The 22,270-nt window shown below is 35.4% G+C and overlaps 1 protein-coding gene across 1 annotated transcript; it reads left to right on the top strand.

Moving 5' to 3' along the window:
* Nucleotides 1-1,196: 1,196 nt before the first annotated feature.
* Nucleotides 1,197-20,984, top strand: LOC140147891 (uncharacterized). The gene is made up of 2 exons (XM_072169670.1): nucleotides 1,197-1,316; nucleotides 17,374-20,984. The coding sequence occupies exon 2, from the start codon at nucleotides 17,550-17,552 to the stop codon at nucleotides 19,707-19,709; it is 2,160 nt and encodes a 719-aa protein (XP_072025771.1). The 5' UTR covers nucleotides 1,197-1,316; nucleotides 17,374-17,549; the 3' UTR covers nucleotides 19,710-20,984.
* The last annotated feature ends 1,286 nt before the right edge of the window (nucleotides 20,985-22,270 follow it).

Here is a 22,270-nt window from a genome sequence, read left to right as displayed (position 1 = left end):
CGGTGAAGAGGACACCGGTTCAAATCCTTTGTTTGGAGCCAATCAATAATTTCACGCACAACCTATTGTGTTGATAACGGTCTCTGGGTAGCGAGCAACCTCCATTACTCTAGACAAAAGAATACAATGGTTGATCTGTGAAAAGAAAAGGGCTAGACGTATGTATATTAAAAGATTAAAAAAATATTGGTGCATGATAATAAAAAAAAGAAGAAAAAAAGAAAGAAAACGAGCAGAAGTTGTCTGGTAGCACCTTATTGGTGTTTATGTTGTAGTCAGGAAGTCATCATCATCATTATTGCAGCTGCCAACTTCAACCAATCATCAGTTAATCAATCACCACATTTTTATTGTATCCATTCATCGAGCAACAATATACAATAACAATGAGTTACACAAAATAATTATCAAGAAAATATCAAATAGGCCTATAAATATATTTTATAATATACAGTAGACATATATAATCACGATAATGAAAAAAAAAAAGAAGCAATACTTCAAAAAACTTTAATGATCAAGATAATGGATGAGGACACTGCTATAGGCCTACGCAGAGCGTGAGGCGCAGTGCCATCGGCCTAAAGTTTATACAACTTGGAACATTTAACAAGAACAAAAAATAATATGCAAGGTAAGCTACAAACTTACACTAACACATTTACACTTCCCCTAAATTTTTAGTATGAGGAGGAAAAGCCAAAATTTTCGTCTTCATTTGTTAATTTTAGTCCCATTTTCAGTCATTTTAATGACACTTTCTTTGCCGTCGCCATTTTCATCCCTGAAAACTTCGGGGGGGGGGGGGTCTTCCTGGCTTCGCCACTGTATTATTGTTAATACGATGGTTTGAATATTGATGAGTTCAAGATTAATCCAATGCACCATATCACTGATATGATAGGCCTATATTCGAAACAAATAATTTTCCGAGAGAATTGTTGATTAGCAGTCTATTAGCTTATAGGCCCTATCCTTCCTTTTGAAGTTGTTTAGGATTTGATATTTATATCATGCATTCTTGAATCATTGTCACGTTGTGAACATAGAATAGCGTGTTAATCTAGGGGTGTGGAAAATGTGCGGGAGTGAAAGTATGTGCGGAATGAAAATGCGTGGGTGAAGTTTCCATCAGTTCCTCTCATTTACTCGTGTTGGGTCACATACTAATCTCCGCATAGCCGTTGAGGGGGTATTCAATATGTCAGCTCCCACACAGACAGAGGGAAGGACTAAATTTCGCTTTGTTTGTGTTCAGAAACAGTGCTCATTTTCCACATTTGCGGAAAGTATTTTGTGTACCAAATGAATGCCAGGTATATTTAAGAACTTAGTAAACCGTATGGTATTTTTTTTTGTAAATAATTTCTTGAGTTTTTTCGTTAAAGACATGTTTATGATGTTCAAATGTGATATAAGTTATAATAGGTATCCCAGGCAAACCTTAGTTAACACATTTGCTAGTCAGCGAAATTCGCCGAGACCGGGGCCCAAACACACGCATATTTACATAGAAATTTGAATTTTTTTCGAGGATAGGTCGGTGAAGGAAACCTACATATGTTTTCTATACTTCACTTGACCCAAATATATGGAATTTTAGAGGGATTTTGATAGCAGTTCCATTAAAAAAAAGCTGCTACCCGGTACCCCAGGTCAACATAAAAAGTGGTAACCATGTGTGTTCTTCCTTTTTCAAAACCCCCTTTTCACTGATTTTTCATTGATTTTACCCCCCTTTTTTTGCCAAATCACTGACAAAATCAGGGTAAAAATACCCCCTTTTTCAAGGTTTTCAATGAGAAGATTTCCAGACACCCCTTTTCAATGACTCCAAATATTTTAATATATTAAGTACAAAATGTGCAAGTATGAACATTACTTTGTGTCTGTTGTACTCCCAGATGATCCTGTGTTATTAACTGGGGTAATTACAATGCCTGTATACTGATTTTAATTGAAAATGAACCAAAGAGGAACAATCCTCAAGTTTTGTGTACAGAGGAACCTGTGAAATACCCCTTTTTTTTTTTTTTTTTTTGAGACAATGCTCAGAATACCCTCTTTTTTCGTGTTTTTGGGTCCGCGATTTCAGTCAACAAAATACCCCTTTTCTGCGAAATTTAGAACACACATGGTTACCACTTTTTATGTTGACCTGGGGTACCGGGAGCTGCTATCGCCATGAGACTAAGATCTAGAAACACCCCTAAATGCCGTTTTGGGGAATTTTGCTAGCAGAATCTTTTTGATGAAAGTCAATCTTTGACAAGATGTAACTTGACCATGACCCAAAAAGTTGGTGAACTGCAGCTAATAATCTGTATCTACCGACTCAACCAAGAAGAAGAAGAAGTAACTTTGTTACGGAAAGTGATATGACAAAAATGTTTTCAGTTTTGGCTTTCTTTACTCAAGGGCTTTAATTTGATATGTAAAATGATGCAGTTTGATGGCAAATTTGAATTCACCTAGCATACCTACAGTGTAAGGCGCATGTATACTTCCTTCTGTACCGCGCTATATTCGTGTGTGTTTATCGCGGAGCCACTACTACTAGCGTACACTCCGTACAGACTACAGAGTACAGTGTTCCAGTTTGGCCAAGAACTAATTAATTTGATTATAGCTCGAGATACTCGATCTAGCTAAAATTCCTTACATTTACTATCTTACATTCATAACCTCATTAATATACGCGAAGCCTGTGATCCAATCAAAAGAAATTGATTGCCTGACCGCGCACTAATTGCGAGGTCATAACTCACAATGACTCCTGACGCGCTACAATGACTTCTGCGTGGGCGTGCGTGTATAAACTAAGCGTTATGGCAACGCACACGCCTACACGCACACGCCTATGGGAATAATGCCTTCTGCAATTCTGTGCCAGTTCTCTGAACAAATTACCAGTAAAACTTCAGTACTTCACATAGTCTGGCCACTTTTAAATCTAATCTGAAAACCTATTTGTTTCCAAACTAAGTTTTTTTATTTTTAATTAAGTTGTACATTTTACTGTAGCCTAAGATGTAGTGTAAGTCGTACTTTTAAGATCATTGTAAAGCGCTTTGTTCATACTTGTGCTAAGGCGCTATATAAATTCCGTTTATTGTATTGTATTGTCGCGCTTCTTGTGATTGGTAGCTCTTGTTGTCAGCGTGAATGTCAAATTCGCCTGGTCGATTTTTTGTAGGGTAGGTTACAACATCTATTAGCACTGGTTGTATTTAACAGCGTTTTATGACATAAAATAACATAAAATGCCATTTTGATTTGTTCAAAATATTAGATACGACGGTAATGAATGACAATAATAACTTTGCACCATCTATTTTGAGGTCATTGTATGAAGTTGTCAGGTTTTGTTTTGGGCTGAGGTATTTTTCCGACAGCCCAAAACAAAACCCTCCGATTTCACACAATGATCTCAAAATAGATTGTGCGCAGTTATTATTGTCTAATTATCTTGCTGTATTTCAGCTAGAGCACCAGACAACAAGCTTCCGGTTTTTTTTGGAGAACAATTATTATTATTATTATTATTTATTCTTTCTTTATTGAGGGTAATACTGCTTCAGTGACAAGCACTGCTTTTCAAGCAGGCCCTCATTGTACATTGTATACATGTTATAGCAACAAAATATATTACGATACACAATATTTACAAAAATAGCATACATAAAATACTAGTATTACAAATAAGTATAATGGTATCATCAACTATATACAAGAAAATTATAAATACCATGATTCAAAATACAGAAATACAATAATTATATTTATACAAAAATCAAGCAAGCAAATGAACAAAATGTAGATAAAGGCAGGCCTAAATGTCTTTAATTTTTGACTGAAATTGGCCTAAAGTCATATTTTCCATCTGCGCTCTTACTGTGGGGGGCAAAGAGTTCCATGCATAGGCTGCCCTGACGTGAAAAGTACGTTGACCTGAATTTGATTTAAATTTTGGAACAATCAATGTATTAGAAGTATGATTTCTAGTTATATGATTATGGTTATCATGAACAAAATCAAATTGAGAAGATAAGTATGATGGATATTCATTCTTTAAACATTTGAAAACAGTCATTAATAGAGTATTATGCCATCTTTGATCAAGTTTAACCCACTGCAATGTATTCATTAAATCATTAGTTGGTGTCCTTATATCTGCTGAGAGAATTATTCTAGCTAAATTATTATGAAGTACCTGAAGTCTATTATGGTACTCTACACTACAATTTGACCAGACCATGCTGCCATAATCAAAGTGGGGAATAACAAGAGCATTGGATAACATTACAGTGGTTTTGTATGGAAGGAAATATTTTATACGTTTTATTATGCCAGTTCTTTTGGAAATAGTTTTACTAACATTATCAACGTGAGCTGACCAAGACATCTTGCTATCAAATTTTATACCTAGATATTTAAACTCATCTACTCTTTCAATATCATTGTTGTTATATAATAAATATACATTGTTGAACTTTTCAAGCATTTTGTTTGTACCAAAGATCATAAACTTAGTCTTTTCAACATTTAAAGTGAGTTTGTTTACTTTGAACCATTCAGCTACCCTACTTAGACATGACTCCATTTGAATTTTAAGATCAGATTCATTTTTAGCTTTACACATTAAAGAGGTATCATCAGCATACATTACAGTTTTACATTCAGACACAGCATTAGGTAAACAGTTAACAAAAATGATAAACAGTAAAGGACCTAAAATTGAGCCCTGAGGAATACCAATATCAATTGGCCTAAAGTCAGAAAAAGTTGAGTTAACATTAACAGTTTGTTCTCTGTTGTTTAAGTATGATTTAAACCATAATAATTCATCCCCATATACCCCATATTGTTTAAGTTTCCTAATCAGAATATCATGATTGACAGTATCAAATGCTTTCTTTAAGTCTATAAATAAAACACCTGTAGCATAACCTGTATCCATATTCTTTAAAATGTAATCTTGCACATCTAGAAGGGTTGTTGTTGTGGAATGATTCGGACGAAATCCTGATTGAGCATTTGATAACAGTCCTACATTACTCATATATTCATATAATTGATCATGAACAGCTCTTTCAATGATCTTTGATACAATTGGTAATACAGAGATAGGTCTATAGTTACTAACATTAGTTTTATCACCCGATTTAAATATTGGAGTTACTTTAGCCTTCTTCCATGCATCAGGAAAAGTAGACCCATTCAAAGACAGGTTGCAAATATGAACAAGGCATTTTGAGATGAAAGGCGCAGCCAACTTTAATAACCTTACATTGAATGGATCTAATCCTGACGATTTACAATTTTGCATTTTACTTATTTGTTTGAGAACAAATTCATTAGATATTGCTCTAAAACTAAATTTGTTTACACTATGATTTTGATGAGAACATACAGTATTACAAGTGCATACATAATTATCATTGTTATTATTAAATTTACTCCCAAGTTCATTACCTATTGAAGTGAAAAACTCATTGAACTCATTTGCCATATCCTTTTGTTACCTGAGTAATTACCATTCTTTTTAACAACTGCTGTAGGTATACTTGATGTTTTGTTTGGTATAATTTTCTTAATTGTTTTCCAAAGATTTTTACTATTATTTATGTTGTTACTTATAGCCTCAAGTTACAATAACTCTTTTTCAGTGAATATTTCATATTGTTTACTTTATTTCTAAGAGACTTTGCTTTACTCCAATCTTCAGCATTATTTGTCTTATGTGCTTTTGAAAAATAGTAGTCCCTATCTTTACTTAGTCTCAAAAATTCACTATTCACCCATTCAGGTAAACAACCTTTTACTTTCTTTTCCTTAAATGGTGCATGCTTGTCACAGGCAGCATTGAATGAAGACTGCCATTCATTAAGTGCTTCATTGACATCATTTATATTACTTAATTCTACCCCAATCAATATTTTTGATTGTATCAATATAATCTAATTCATTAAAGTTTTTGAAACATCTGGATCTTACAATTTTTTTGGAAGTTTCAACTTGTTACATTTTCTTACAGCATATATTAATGAATGATCACTAAGACCTAAACTATGAACACCAGATGAGATAATAAGTTCTGGTTTTGATACAAATATTAAGTCAATTTTTGTTTTACTAGTTTCAGTTATTCTTGTAAAATCTGTTATAATTTGTTTCATATTAGAATTGTTTGCCAACCTTGTCACTTTTCTTAAATTACCAATTTTAACCTGATCTAAATTAAAGTCTCCTAAAATATATACATCATCATATAAATTGTTACATTTCTTAAATACATCATCAAGATTATCAAGAAAATCAACAGTACAGTCTGGTGGGCGATAAATACTGCCAACTAAAATAGGCTTTGTGTTGGTTAAATTAAGTTCAATAAAAATACCTTCAATATCATTATCATATAAATCCTCATTTTGTTTTGACAAAATACTGTTTTTAACATAACATAAAACTCCACCCCGTATTTTACCATTTTGTCTGTCAAGTCTATAAGTATTATAACCATCTATTTCTACTTCTGAGTCATCAACATCCTTATCTAACCAAGTCTCATTAATACATAACGCATCAATAGCATTGTCATTCAAAAGGAAATTAACCTCATCAACTTTGTGGATTAAACCCTGGATATTTAAATGAGCTATTTTAAGGCCCTTCCTAATCTTACACTTTAAATCAATAAAGCCCTCATTAAGAGGAAGTTCATCATTAGCAAGTTTGTGAAAACAATTCTTACAATACCAATTATTATTTAGCTTAACATCATTATCATCAACACATCTAAGGTGAAAATCAAGAGTACAATTATTACAAGTTACATAAAGATCATTTTTTATGATTTTTCTTACACACTCACCACAAAAATCATTTTCACTTTTCTTGCAAATTTTGACATTCTTTACAGTTTTTAAAGTTTCAGTTCTTTTTTTACTGGTACTATTTTTATCTTTTACCTTACAACACTTGTTTGTACACTCATTGTTGTCACATGTTGTGACACTAGTAATTTCTTCATCATCAAGATTTCCATTGTCTGCACCATTGGCATAAACATCATGAGAATTTTAATTTTCCATAGCACAAGTACTGATTGAAACATCATTATTACTACTACATGTAATAGCACTAGTTATATGTACAGATTTCTTTAGAATAGCATTAACATGTTTAGTGTCATTACTCATATTATTTACAATATTTATATCATTTGTTATATTATTTACATGAACATTGTTATTACTAGGTATATTGTGGGAACAATTGTAATTTACAGAAGTACTTTCAGGATAAACATCTGCTTTTTGAAAACATAATCTACTTGTATCATCACTATTACCTTGGTCAATAACATCAACAACACTTGAATGAATATGAATGAATGGATGATTGTGATGAGAGGGAGTGACTTCATGAGCACAATAGGTAACACTTGAGACATGATGATGAGGTGAATAAATAGAATTTACATTTTGGCTATTGATGTTATTATTAGAATTATTTACAATATTTTAGATGAAGAAGATGTGTTATCATTACATGTAGAACCTATACAATATGAATGATCAGTTTGATTGCTTGAAATAGTCCTTTTAATTTCACATTCTTTTTTACCATGTTCATTATATATACGAGAAGAGAGACCTATGTTCCTTGCTGGTGTTGATTCCATATAAAAGGGGTTGACTGAGAGTCTATTACATTTCTAAAGTTCCTTACAAGTCTGCTGATGCCATGGTTGTTCAGGTGAACCTTGTCCCAATATAGGTCTTCTCTAATATGTCCTCCTTCTGTAACAAATAATGGGGCATGGTCTGCGAAGGATACACGAGCACTAGCGCGACAATTTTGTTCAAAGATGGTGTTCAGTTCATATATAACTCCGCTTAAGACATTACTTCTTGCAAGGGGGATCAGTCGGGGAAGAATACTTGATACAATAATGTGCGCGTTGGGAAATTTCTGAAGAGCTGCATTGACAAGACGTCTCGCTTTGGCTTCACAAGCCTCGGTTGATTCACGCTTTACATTATTAGTCCATGCTTGTAGGATGACATGTTTTGGGTTTACATACTCACACTCTTCTACAAGTCTCTGAATCTCAACTCAACAATACTGTTACGTAAGACGTAAGACGAAGATTCGAAGAAGAAGAAGAAACCCGCCCGTCCTACTCATTATTTCATTGTACTTATTGCAATTTGCCACACATTACGTAATCAACACAAAGCTTTTGTGAGAACTAGATAGTGGATATGAAATTGACAGTGGAGGATTCGAACGATTTTTAGTTGTCAATCATGAATTGCTGCAATGTTTTAGTATTTTACTGCATGGCATTCCGCAAGCACCATGACAAATTATGCCATATTTTTCCAAAGATCATCTCATATGAAGTAAGCTGAATGCGATCTGTACTTTTGTAACATTCCGATCGCTTTTGATCACCTATTATCGGCGAATTTGCTTGAAAACATGTGAGTTCATGTTGTGTAAACATAATTAGCATGAAATTACGGTGCAATACAATGCAATTTGAACGTGCAGCAGATCTATAAAAATAACGTTGCCCGGTTTTATGCAGATGAATGAATAATGAATGACAATAATAACTTTGCACCATCTATTTTGAGGTCATTGTATGAAGTTGTCAGGTTTTGTTTTGGGCTGAGGTATTTTTCCGACAGCCCAAAACAAAACCCTCCGATTTCACACAATGATCTCAAAATAGATTGTGCGCAGTTATTATTGTCTAATTATCTTGCTGTATTTCAGCTAGAGCACCAGACAACAAGCTTCCGGTTTTTTTTGGAGAACAATACTGTTACGTAAGACGTAAGACGAAGATTCGAAGAAGAAGAAGAAACCCGCCCGTCCTACTCATTATTTCATTGTACTTATTGCAATTTGCCACACATTACGTAATCAACACAAAGCTTTTGTGAGAACTAGATAGTGGATATGAAATTGACAGTGGAGGATTGAACGATTTTTAGTTGTCAATCATGAATTGCTGCAATGTTTTAGTATTTTACTGCATGGCATTCCATAAGCACCATGACAAATTATGCCATATTTTTCCAAAGATCATCTCATATGAAGTAAGCTGAATGCGATCTGTACTTTTGTAACATTCCGATCGCTTTTGATCACCTATTATCGGCGAATTTGCTTGAAAACATGTGAGTTCATGTTGTGTAAACATAATTAGCATGAAATTACGGTGCAATACATGCAATTTGAACGTGCAGCAGATCTATAAAAATAACGTTGCCCGGTTTTATGCAGAATTAGACCACGTCTGAGTACCACCTGGGTGATGAATATGGGGGAGGTTTTTTTGTAAGCCAAAAGGGGAGGGGAGGGGCGGGGGAAAGCATTTCTTTGACAGGTTGAAGGGGGTCAAAATAGTAGTTCGCAACGCAAACTTATAAAAAACGGGCAAAACAGACACGTCATTTATCGGTATGACATTTTCGTATTGGTCCTGCCCTATTTAAGTTTGCACTGAAGTGCCATCTCAATTTGGGTGCACCGATTTGGATCGTGTGCTAATGAATTTTTATTTATTCTGGATAAATAAATGGAGTAAAGTACAAATTATGGAAAAATTAGTTTCTTCTCGTATAATGAATTATGTCAATGAAAATGGTATTCTGTCTGATAATCAATTTGGTTTTCGCAGTGGCAGAAATTGTGAGCAGATGTTGTCAAAATTTTTCCATTTGCTTAGTAAATCATTGGATGATCGTAAATGTTGGCTTGTTGATGGTATTTTCTTGGATTTTAGTTCTGCATTTGATAAAGTAGACCACAATCTTTTGCTTGGTAAACTTCATTCTATGGGAATTAGAGGTCAACTTCTTAGGTGGATTCAAAACTTTTTGTACATGCGTAGGCAAAGAATTATTTTCAAAGGTGTAGTTTCTGAGTGGTGTAATGTAACTTCTGGTGTTCCTCAAGGCTCTGTGCTTGGTCCAATTTTGTTTCTGCTGTTTGTTAATGACTTAAATGATGTGGTTTCTTCTTCTCTTTTCCAATTCGCTGATGGTAATTCAATTGTCCGTCCTATCTATGGTGATTTAGACCATAAGATTCTTCAGCAGGATATTGAAAATATTTTTCAATGGTCAGTTTGTAACAAACTTCCTTTGAACCTTTCAAAGTGTTCCACTATGCACATGACTAGATCTAAGTCTCCTAAATTCTGTAGTTCTTATATTATGGGCAGTGATGAGCTTAAAGAAGTTGATGAATTCAAGCTGCTTGGAGTTACTTTCAGTAAGGACCTTTCTTTTGACTCTCATATTGGTATTGTGGCTAATAAAATTTCTAAGCTCTCCGGTTTTATAGTTAGATGTACTAGAAATATGACTTCTGATGCTTTACTTAATCTTTACAAATCTCTCATTTTGCCACATATTGTTTATTGTGTTTGTGTCTGGTCTCCATTTCAAAGGAATCATATTGATAGGTTGGAAAAAATCCAGAGGAAAATCACTGCGTACTTTGTTCTACAAAGATTTTGGTGAAGTTGATTTTGATGACCGTCCGTCATATTCTAAGAGGCTTGTAGATCTTGAATTGATTAAGCTTGAGGATGTTTACAAGTGTCAAAGATTAGTCTTGGGATTTAAAATAATCAATGAGATTGGGCCTCCTTAGTTCACTGGTTCAAAGAAGTATTTTAGATAATTCTAGGCTATTGCATCAATCTGCCAAATCTTCATCTTTCTTTAATTCCATGTTTGTTTCCCTCCCACGTCTTTGGAATGGAATTCCCTCTGAATTGCATCATGTTAATAATCTTGTTGTATTTAAGTCTGAATGTAAATCTTTTACTTGAATATGCTTAAATGATCTTGTGGTATTTAATGTTTTGGCTTATGTATTTTCAAATGCCTTTATTTTATGTATTGGCTTATATATATTTTATATATTTTTTTGTACTTTCAAGTTTAATCTTTTTATTCATGTGCAGGATGAGTGGGCACTTCTGTGTTTGGGCTTTTAGCCCATTCACTCATCCTGAATTACTTGCTATAGTCATGTGTAAGAAATGTAAAGTGTGTATAAATGTACTGTTATTTTGTTACTTTGTATTTTGCAAGTAATTCAAATAAATATTATTATTATTATTATTACCTAGCCGGGACACCGGCTAGGTCTTGTGATGCTATCGGATCTTTCTTCTTTCTGGCAACACGTGCGTGACTTGCCACGTTTCGCCTTAGCTCTGTTATGCTTTGACAGTTTTTGACCATACTTGGTCACAAACACCACTGACCATGTCCCCACATGTGACATGACATTGAACTCCATTTGACCTTTGACCTGCTCAAAATGGAAAAATGTGATTTTTACTCTAAAATGCTTCTTCTTCCACAAATAACATGTGATGGTGACATGCTTAGGTCATGTGACTTGACTTTGGTCGGTGTCTATAATTTATTCACAGAATTTGGGTCAAAGGTCATTAAGGGGGGCATTTCTGGTCTGAGAGCTAAAAATATTCAAAAAATCACTGTTTTTACAAATTACATAGCAGAGTGCTGTCATTAGCACACATGCATTGCTACTAACCAGGGTCTTTGGGGTGTCTACAGTTTTGGGGTCAAAGGTCATTAAGGGGTCGCTTCGGTCAAAACCCAAAAATCATCAAATATGTTCATTTTTTTTATCTCAAAAGCGTAACCAGACCAGAGTGACATAAGCTTCATATATGCATTAGTGTTACCCGATGTATGCACAGTATTTTTATTTTTTTGGTCAAAGGTCATTTAGACGTCATTTCCGGTTTTAAGCTAAATAACTTCAAGAATTTTTATCTCCATAACTAAACATAGTAGATTTTTTTAATTTAAACTGTAACAATACATATGCTCGTGTAAATGAGGTTTTTTTAATATTGGGGTCAAAGGTCATTAAGGAGGTCAAAACGTCAAATTTGCAAAAAATGTTTAAAATTACGGAAAAGTAGCTGTATCTCAGCCTATGGAAGACGGATAAAGCCCCTACATGCTACAGTGATGCACCATTAATGGTGTGAGATGTCCATAATAGCCGGTCAAAGGTCAAACTTTAAGTTAAGACTGGCATTTTCGGCCCCGGCTAGGTCCAGATCTGTAACCAGATCTAGTTATTATTAAATTCAAGCATAGGAGTTTAGGCAAGAAGTACATGTAGTACAACAAGTCATACCAAGTCCTTCAAGAATGACTCTCGGCTTGAGAAGTTTAAAACTATATGGTCGAATCCAACGAAAAGTGTACACGGCATGTTCAGGGCCATAACTTAAAAGTATTAATCAATTGGCATTCGCTTTTTTGTATTGTGTTTATTCGCTTTGATCATACGCTTTCGCCATATATAATAAGACCCCTTCTGTGAAAAACTTAGACACAGAGACCCCAAAACATGCTATTTTTACCCATTTTTCAAAATATTTCTTAAAGTATTTTTAAAACATCTAAATCAGTTATGAAAAGAAGTCATTGGATTGAATCTAAATTGATTTCCTGAAAGGTGTGTATTCAAAGATTGCCTGTTCAATTTTTCACATATTTGTACATAATTATGAATTTTTTGTGATATTTTTTTGAGTGGTATTTTTTACATTACCTACGAATACAATTTTTCATAGCACTAGATATATCTTTAAAAATGGAAATCACTAATAAATGCAATTGATACAAGCTTTGATATGTCCAATACTGAAATGCATTGCATACGGACATCTTTATTATTGTGTTTAGCTGCCAGAAATTCTAAATGGCACAAAGGTAGGTTTGGTAAAAAATATGCATTACCTCCGAATACATGTTAAAAGCTGTGCCATTTCCACAAAGTGAGAGAATAGTAAACAATAGTTAAGCAATAGGTGCAGGGTAATACACTCTTTATTTCGACCAAGTTTCAATAACCTGCGTTTAAATATTTCTGAGATGTCAACAATAAAAGCAAGTATTCAGAGGTAAATTTCGGTAACCGAATGTTACCTCTGAATACACTTTTGACATCATGACAGTATTGTGAAACCGCCATTCATGCCAATGCCCATATTGGTACATAACGAAGGCCTGTATGTTTGCTATCAAATCATATGTCAATGAAAGTTGTGAATTCACATACATGCCCACCATGCAAAACTGAATACGGCTTAATTGGTGAAAATATGCACTGAAATAGACGACGGGCTGCTCATTTGAAAGAAAAATCAGATTCAAAGAAGATTAGAGGGATAAATACTTGGATTTGTCAACTGTCATGTGTGCTTCATTTTAAATGTTTACCGACCTTCTGGTTTCTGAGTAATTTGTGTCCAAATTGATTTATTCAAGGTAACTTTTGACGTTTTTCGCTAAGGTTAACCTCACGAATACCATGGAAAAACGACTGTTCTCATTGTCTCATGATCTAGACAACACATTGATGGACCCTGGTATAAAGCTAATTGTAGTTGCCCTCAAACGAAAGGCCACAAGACGTAACTGACTCCAAGATGGACTTCACAAGTCTGCAATAACGGTTTAAAGCGGTTTGTGTGCAATTAAGCGAATTAAAGTCACTTTAGTGCCTTTGTTTCTTACTTCAATCCTCTTTCAACCGCTGTGAACCGACATTATTAATACATGATAGGGTCTAAAGTATCAATAAACGCATATAAAGAAAATAATACATTCAAAGTGCTTTATAAAATGAAGTTTTGATTGCGATATCCACCAAAAGTCAAATTCTTACCTACAAATACTGAAATGTTACTTACGAATACATCATAATACTCGACATGTGTAATGAAGTGTCCCTACCAATGGAAATTAATTGTCAAAAACTTTAAGCGGTACCCCAGGACACTATTATTACCCATATACGGATTCATTCAACAAATATTTATTATGTAAAATTGCTGATTAACTACTTGTATATCAAAATGAAGTGGTCAAAATCTTGCTAAAAGCATCAAAAATTTTTTGATCTAAGGTAATAGCATTTATTCATTTAGACGTACCATCTGAAAGGGATCTAAAAACTACCTTTTTATTCATTCATTACCATAATAGCAAAATTTAAACCTATAAACTCAATATAGATATTGTTAAATCGCTCATGTTACCTACTTAATACCCAGGTTTCTTCACCTTTTCATTGTATAAAGCGTTAGGTGTATGCGTATAATTCCTAATATTCTTGAAAACATATATCATACTCGTTCTTATACAATGTGTAAATTGATTCATACTCATTTGATAAATAAAATACGGAAACTGACCTAAACTTCATTTTCAAAAATAAACTAGCATAAATTGACTAAGATCATATTGATCGTGTTATAAAATAAAAACAAATATTTTCTGGTTGAGTTAGCATTTTCCTGACACCCTGTGGTCTACATTACACGAAAAAAAAGCGTTAATGGGAATATTCCATTTGTTTTAGGTTGATTAGTATTGCGATAGTGAAAGCATCCTAGTGGTATTCATAGGTAACATTGGGTTTTGATATCACATTTACTATCACACGTCCTGGATTTATTTTTCAAGATTAGTAATGGCACTTTTGGTTCCTATAAGGCCAATATGTCATCAATCAATGGGCAAAAGGAAAAAATTGTGGAGACATGTTTATTTCGGACTTTTATTTTTGGCCCGTGGACACTTTTTGGTTGGATACGACCATATACTAGTATTGAGCATATTGAGGCAAAGCCTTCGGCCTCGCTAATCGGCCTTCGGCCTCGTTGTTCGGCTTCGCCGAGCCCCCCCCCCACATAGCCGTGGGTCATTCTTGAAGGACTAGTCATACCTAGAATATTTTATCAATTTGAATTTGATCCTTTCAAGGTATGACTGCTTTTACCGTAAAATTTACGTCAATTCCTGATGTCACGATATGTGCGCCACGTCTTTTAGGCTCCGCAATTGCTGATTACATAGTCGAGAGCAACTGGTAACAAAGCGAACCTGTGCAGTATCGGGCTGCTATTCATTTGCGTGGTGCATGGGTGACACTAGTGCCGTACTATTACGCTGCCTTTCGTATTCGCAGAGGAGGACAATTTCGACCTCCTCGTTTGTTTACAAACAGAGAGGTAGACTAAAGGCGTGTCAAAACTGTTCCGCTTGTCCAAATACTCAAGTATCAAAAGGATGGTCCACAATAGAGTGATTCACGCAACATGAATAGGGGATTCAAAAACTGTGAAGTAGGACCATGTGCTTCTTTTGTCCAATTTGGAATCAAGATTTCGAATGGAAACAGTTCAGATCCAGAACACGATCATGTCAGAAATTAATATTTTGTTCTGGGTCTGATTATTCAATGTAAAATGCATGTGTCCGGCGCGTCTGCGACCTAAGTGGTTTAAGTAAATAACTCAGACGACGCAGATGCATCGTTGTTAATCGGTGATGAACAACGGTGAAACATGATTGAATCCCTAATTACGACAAACATGTAACTATTTAAGCTACAGGAGCCTTTTTAGTGCAAACTCTAAATCTCATTGAAATCATGCAATTGCGTTGCACTAGCTTTGTGTACATGTATATACACTTTATCCCATACCGTTGTGCAGTTTTTAAGTTAAATGATTCTCTTTTTTATAATGAAAACAATTTTAGATGAATTTATTAAATTTCAAAATTTTAATTATGAACATGCCTACCTGACAGGGACTGTCTTCAGATTTGAAACATTTGAACATTCCTAACGTCAGCAGGGAGATTATTCCAGGAGTTGTACACACGGTTAAAAAATGTCTGCTTGAAAATATTGGTATTGCACTTATTTGGGATAATTGTAGGTGAGTCGGAAGTAGTGGATACCGGAGTAGCCAGTGGGGGGGGGGGGGCAGGGGCTGAATATAATGTGACCAGTAGTGGCGTAACTAGGGTTGGTAGCGCCCAGGGTAAGAAACAAAATTTGCCCCCCCCCCCCGAATATCTTAGATGCGGGCATTTCTTGAAAATTTTGGACAAATAAGGTCTACCACTAATTAACTTTGGTTACTAGAAGTTGAATATCGGTCTTAAAATGTTCTTTTCAATTGATTTTGTGCTGAAATATTGTCATCGCTTGGAGGGGCGCAGAATCGATGTGTTATTGGTCAATTTGGCGCCCCCTAAATGTCTGCTTGAAAATATTGGTATTGCACTTATTTGGGATAATTGTAGGTGAGTCAGAAGTAGTGGATACCGGAATAGCCAGTGGGGGGGGCAGGTGGCTGAATATAATGTGACCAGTAGTGACGTATTAAACTAGGGTTGGTAGCGCCCAGGGTAAGAAACAAAATTTGCCCCCCCCCCGAATATCTTAGATGCGGGCATTTCTTGAAACATTTATGCAAAATTTTGGACAAATAAGGCCTACCACTAATTAACTTTGGTTACTAGAAGTTGAATATCGGTCTTAAAATGTTCTTTTCAATTGATTTGGTGCTGAAATATTTTTACTTTCATCGCTTGGAGGGGTGCAGAATCGATGTTGAATTGGTCAATTTGGCGCCCCCTAAGGGTAGCGTCCGGGTAGCGCCCCTCTGCACCCATTCAGGTAACCCCATTTGAAATTCACACTCCCTGTGTGGAAGATTAAGGTCATGTTTTTCATAGGGGGTGTGTGGATTTCAACTTTGGCAAATTTCAAAAAGTATAATTCTTATAAGTTTAAGGGATGGGGTATGAACGTTTGGACAGTATTTATTGTGGGACATTGAGAGCACACCAGACATCGAATTGCATTCTGAATACGAAGAATGTCCTTCTGATATCAAATAATTTTGATTTTTTTTAAAATTTGCAATGTAATACACATTTTATGGCAAATGTTTAAAAATTGATATTTTTGATATTTAACAGTAATCGAAGTAAACTTTATAAATCTGATGATTTATACTTAAAGTGTATGTAGGTGGGATGAAAAGCCGACAATCAATTGAAAATTTTGACCTTTTGTATTGAAGATATGGATATTTTTTCCCAAAACACCAAAAAAAAATAAGGTCTTTTGGGGAAAAAAATCTTCAATATGAAAGATCAAAATTTTCAATTGATCGTCGGCTTTTCCTCCCAGCTACATTTTAAGAATATATCATTAGATTTATCAAATTTACTTCGAGGACTGTTATATATCAAAAATGTGAAAAATATCAAATTTTAACAATTTTTCATAAAATTTCTCTTATATATATCGTGAATTTCAAAAAAATGAAAATTATTTGATATCAGAAAGACATTCTTCGTATTCAGAATACAATTTGATATGTCTGATGTGCTCTCGTGTCCCACAAAAAATACTGTCGAAACGCTCAAAATGCTCATTCCAGATCCCATAACTAATTGGGTTTTTTTTGTTTGTTTACAGGTGGATATCTGACAGTTTAATGAAACAAACACCCAACTGGAAAACCACCAAGAACAACAGGCTACATAATCTGCATATATATTTTAGTGGTTTGACATCATAACCTGGTTGCTCAAACTATCTCCCTGTTATTAATTTCAATTTGGTTTGGTCTCAAAATTAATGATACCAAGAAAATGGCGACCTTAAACTGGACTGCCATTCAGGATTTCTTTGATACATTCACCATCAATGTCTTCAAGTGCAAACTCTGTACAGAATTTGCTACCACACATAGGATCAAAGGCATCGCACACATCGTGAACGACCATGCGTCCGTGCAACAGGATGGTGTTGTGGTGGTATTTCATAGCAATTCCCAAGATGCTAGCATCAGTGAAGCTGATCAACTGGAAGAAATGCGTACACAATGTGAGCATGCATTGTTGAAGCGGCAAGGATGTACGCAGGATGGCGCCACTCAGACTGACGTGACGTTGGTAGTTAATGCTGCAACGGAAATTGATTCAAGTCTGCAGGAAACAAGTGGAATATCACCTTTAATGAGTGTGGAGAAGAATGTAGCAGAGGTGTGTACAGCAGAATCGGTTGTAATTGGTGAAAGTAATGAAATTAGGAAAGAAGATGGTAGTAAATCTCTATTAGATGTAGACCAGAGTTCATCTGATGTGATGGCTTCTATTAGAGGAGGAGACAGTGATGATAGTGATGATGATAATAATGGTGATGATTATAACAATGAAGAAGTTATGGATACAGAGATAACTTCAGAATCAGAAAGTTTACAAGAACTTGATGATGTTAACAGTGAAAGTCAAGAAAAAGAATTACATGATAAAAGACTAGTGAAGAAAGATCAACCTACTTCATCAGCAGAAACTGATCCAAGAAATTCACAAAACAAGACACCGTCGAGACAGGCGGGGAGTAGGGCAGGACTAAGATCGCCCGATAAACGCAAGCGTAAAGTATTCCACGATTGTGTTCAAGAAGATCATCGTCTGGTGTTGAAAGAAACCGGCGTAAGGAATTCGGATTCGCCTCTTAAATGCGACAAGTGCGAGTTCACCACAGATCACGCGAAGGGACTAGCAAGACATGAGTTAACTCATAAAAGTAAACAAAGCAAAAGTAAGAAAGTTTTATGTGAGAAATGTAAAAAACAATTTGAAAATCAAAAAATGTTTAATCAACACAGATTGTCTTGCAATAAGAAGGGAAGTGATACCGAAAATACAACTGATGTTGATAAAGATGAGACGGAAAAAAGAAAGAGTGATGATGATGATGGTGCTGAGAAACATGTTAAAGTTCCGGACTCGCCAAAGACATGTAAAATATGCAGCTTTGTTTGTAAGTCAGAAAAAGGGTATAAAATTCATATGCATAAACATGCCGAGCAGCGTAAATCAAGAAGTATCGCATGTGATGATTGTGGAAAGCTGTTTACCACCACACAAGGTATGGTGAAGCATAGACGCGATAAATGGTGTCGTAAAGGCAGGCCTAAAAACGCATACAAAAGGTACAGGTGTAACATATGTGATAAACAGTTTCATAATAAGGGAATCTATGAAGAGCACTTGACCGTTCACAGCGCCGTTCGTAAACACAACTGTGAGCATTGCCAGAAATGTTTCAAGACCGCCCGTGCTTTAAAGCGTCATAACGTATCACACTCGTCTGAACCATATAAATGTACCTTGTGCGATTTCACCACTTCCTGGAAAGGGAGTTTAAGAGTGCATTATGTTGGTAAACACGATTCAGAATCACGGGAGTTACAAAAGTGTCCGCATTGTCCGTTTACGACTCGTTCTAAGTTGTATATTTCTCGTCATATCATGTTGCATAGTGAGGATCGTCCATATATTTGTGAACACTGTGGTAAAAGCTTTAAATCCGATATCGTTCTACGTGCTCATCTAGAAACACACGACAACAAGACTTTTCCGTGCGATCAATGCGATTACGTTGGCGGCACAAAAGCTGCGATTTACAACCATCGCCAATGTCATATTCCCAAAGAGCAAATGCAATTCAAGTGTGATCAATGCGACTGGGTAGGAAAACGAAGCACAGAATTCCAAATTCATCTACGCAAACATTCCGCCATGAAACTGTTCCGATGCGGACACTGTGGGCATTCCTACAAGCATAAGCATGGATTAACGAGACATTTGAAGGAGAAACATATTGTTCAAGAGATAACCGCAATACGCGAGGTTGTATTTCCAGATTTGGATTTGGAAACTCAGGAGGCCACTATGGCATTGTCATCGTTACCTGTGGCACAATTTTTTGAGATATCAACCGAGATTCTGACTGACCCATAAAACAAACAAACCCTGTTCAACGGGCCAGACTGACCCAGATTTTGCATTTTCGGCGCTTTTTTGTTGTTGTTGGTATTTAATATGCATGTTAAATCAGCAATTGGCAAAAGTGGATTAATTTTTGACTGAATAAACGCGAGCAAGAACAGATATAGATTTTGGTGATTTTTAGTCATTTGCAAACAAAACTCGCCTGATCACACTTGAAAGGTTCCGTCCACCCATAGAACAAGGTTATGTTTTTGTTGCCCAAATTATGAAAGACTATAATACAGATACGATGGGCTGTAATGTTGACAGAGCTTATTTTAAGATATTGTTCATATAGTGGATCGGATTCTACAGAACTTAAAAAGTCACAAGACTAGAATAAATCTTAACAACAGGGATGCAGGTGTTTAGAAAAAAAAACATGAAATGAAATTAATGATTTTTTGTTTCCTTTCTTTTATAAAAGTACAGGGACATGTTCATGTCACTGACCTCTATACATGGATAGCGGTTCGCATGTAATAGGATAGTCGCCGATTGAAACCACTGACTATGGCTTTTTGCCCTCACCAATATGCTAGAAGGTCAGTGAGTACATTAATACCAAACACCAGTTCGTGGTATTGATTCTTTTGTACTCCATACGGTTTGAACTAAAAAAAATGTTCACGCCGCCTTCGGAAGTGATTTTTTTTTCAATTTTATTTTCAATTTTAATGTATACATTTATACAGAGTTGGGTGGGGGATTTTATTTTACTTGTCAGTGAGGGGGATTTTTTTTTGCCCTTGCCAATATGGCGGCTAAGAGGTATCTTTTTTTTGGTCGCCACCCACTATCCATGTATAGAGGTCAGTGGATCATGTTCATATTCAGGGATGTGTTCAAGCATTTCAGAATATGTTTTGACTGCCACTTGCATGATTGTTCCTGTTCCAAATCTTGAAACCAAGAGTCTAACATATTATGGAGAAGCAAGTCTGCTTTGAGCACTGAATGGAAAACCACCTTTGATTAACCTCTAGCAGTTAGCCTTTGTGTGTTCCAAGCAAACTTGGCGGTTTACAATGTTACACGTCCAGCAGTCAAAATGGGAATCTAAGTTATCACCCAAAATGAATCACTATAAATAAGATACCAAGCAAATGTGAAGTTGTTGATTGTTAATAGTTCCACAAAGTGGGTGAGACAAAATTGCTATTCTTACTCTGTGTCCATCCTGTGAGTCCATCAAAATACACCAGGCACAAAAAGAAACATGTCAGTTATATTCATCCTTGCTGTTCAATAACTTGATAATTTTGGATTATTCTGAAATATACATTTTGTTAATTAGACTTTGCTTTCTCATTTGACAAAAAAAAAAAAAAAAACGAACAAGAATTGACCAAGATATGCGCCTCCAAGCCTCAAACCCCAAAATCAAAAGTTGTATTTTCAATGATTTTCAGTGGGAACGCATCGTTGTATTGCACACAAGCACCACGGGCCAATCAATCAAGCACACAGTGTAACAGGCACAATTGAATCGTTAAAATTGCAACTTTTCATTTTGGGGTTTGAGAGTTTGGAGGCGCATATGGTCAATTCTTGCTCAATGTTCATGAACACTCGAACAGGGTGTCAAATGAGAAAGAAAAGTCCAATTAACAAAATGTATATTTCAGAATAATCCAAAATTATCAAGTTATTGAACAGCAAGGATGAATATAACTGACGAGTTTCTTTTTGTGCCTGGTGTACAGTGTGATGGACACCTGGGAGGGATGCACAGAGTGAGCATAACAGTTTTCTTTCACCCACCTTATGGAACTATTAGCACAATTTAGCTGTCAGCAACTTTTGCAACAAGCTTGGTATCTTGTTTATAGCAACTAGAAAATGTTTTGGAAAATCACTCTTCACTTTGGCTTTAATAGGAAAATACACATAAGCAAAGACATGTGAAGATTGGTTTTCCAGAATATTTTCTAGTCCACCACCCCTTTGTTACTCATTTGCGACACAATCTGCTCCATGGAGGTCAAAGAAGACATTTTTTTTAAATTGAGTTACGATAATTATTATATTCATATACTGGAAACCCCAAAAGATCTACATGTACAATGTAGCATACTTGGTTCTAAAGTTTTGAAGGTTTGTTATGTCTATTTTCTATGTATTGTTTTTACTTCATCTTTTTGCCTTTATCTCAATTTCAAATTAGCCACCTTTGGCCTCCATGGACCAGATCATATTTACCTTGCTGGTTCATTAGGCAGGGAGTCATTATTTAATCAAAAAGCAGATTTTCATTAAAGGTTTATGACCCAATTGACAGGCTCAAATCTTCCACTTTACCTCCCCCCCCTACCCCATCAAAATGCAGTATCGGGTGAAAGCTCATAATTGTATGCCTGGAATAAGTTTCATTTATTAGGTGGTATGAACAAAAACATGCTAGTTTGTTGTTACCAAGTAGTGTACTCGTCCATGGGCCATTGTGATACATATTTTGGCTTCTAGAATTCAAATCGCTGAAGCAATTTAACTCAAAATTTAGAATGTCTGGGTGACAGGCCTCAAAGTGA

The sequence above is a fragment of the Amphiura filiformis genome, chromosome 3, assembly GCF_039555335.1.
Source record: "Amphiura filiformis chromosome 3, Afil_fr2py, whole genome shotgun sequence".
NCBI classification, from domain to species: domain Eukaryota; kingdom Metazoa; phylum Echinodermata; class Ophiuroidea; order Amphilepidida; family Amphiuridae; genus Amphiura; species Amphiura filiformis.
The sequence above is the reverse complement of the archived record's forward strand: the minus strand, read 5'-3'. Positions and strand labels throughout refer to the sequence as shown.

Bases quoted from the DNA above. Each gene is read 5' to 3' on its own strand.
- LOC140147891 (XM_072169670.1), top strand. From the start codon at position 17,550: ATGGCGACCTTAAACTGGACTGCCATTCAGGATTTCTTTGATACATTC.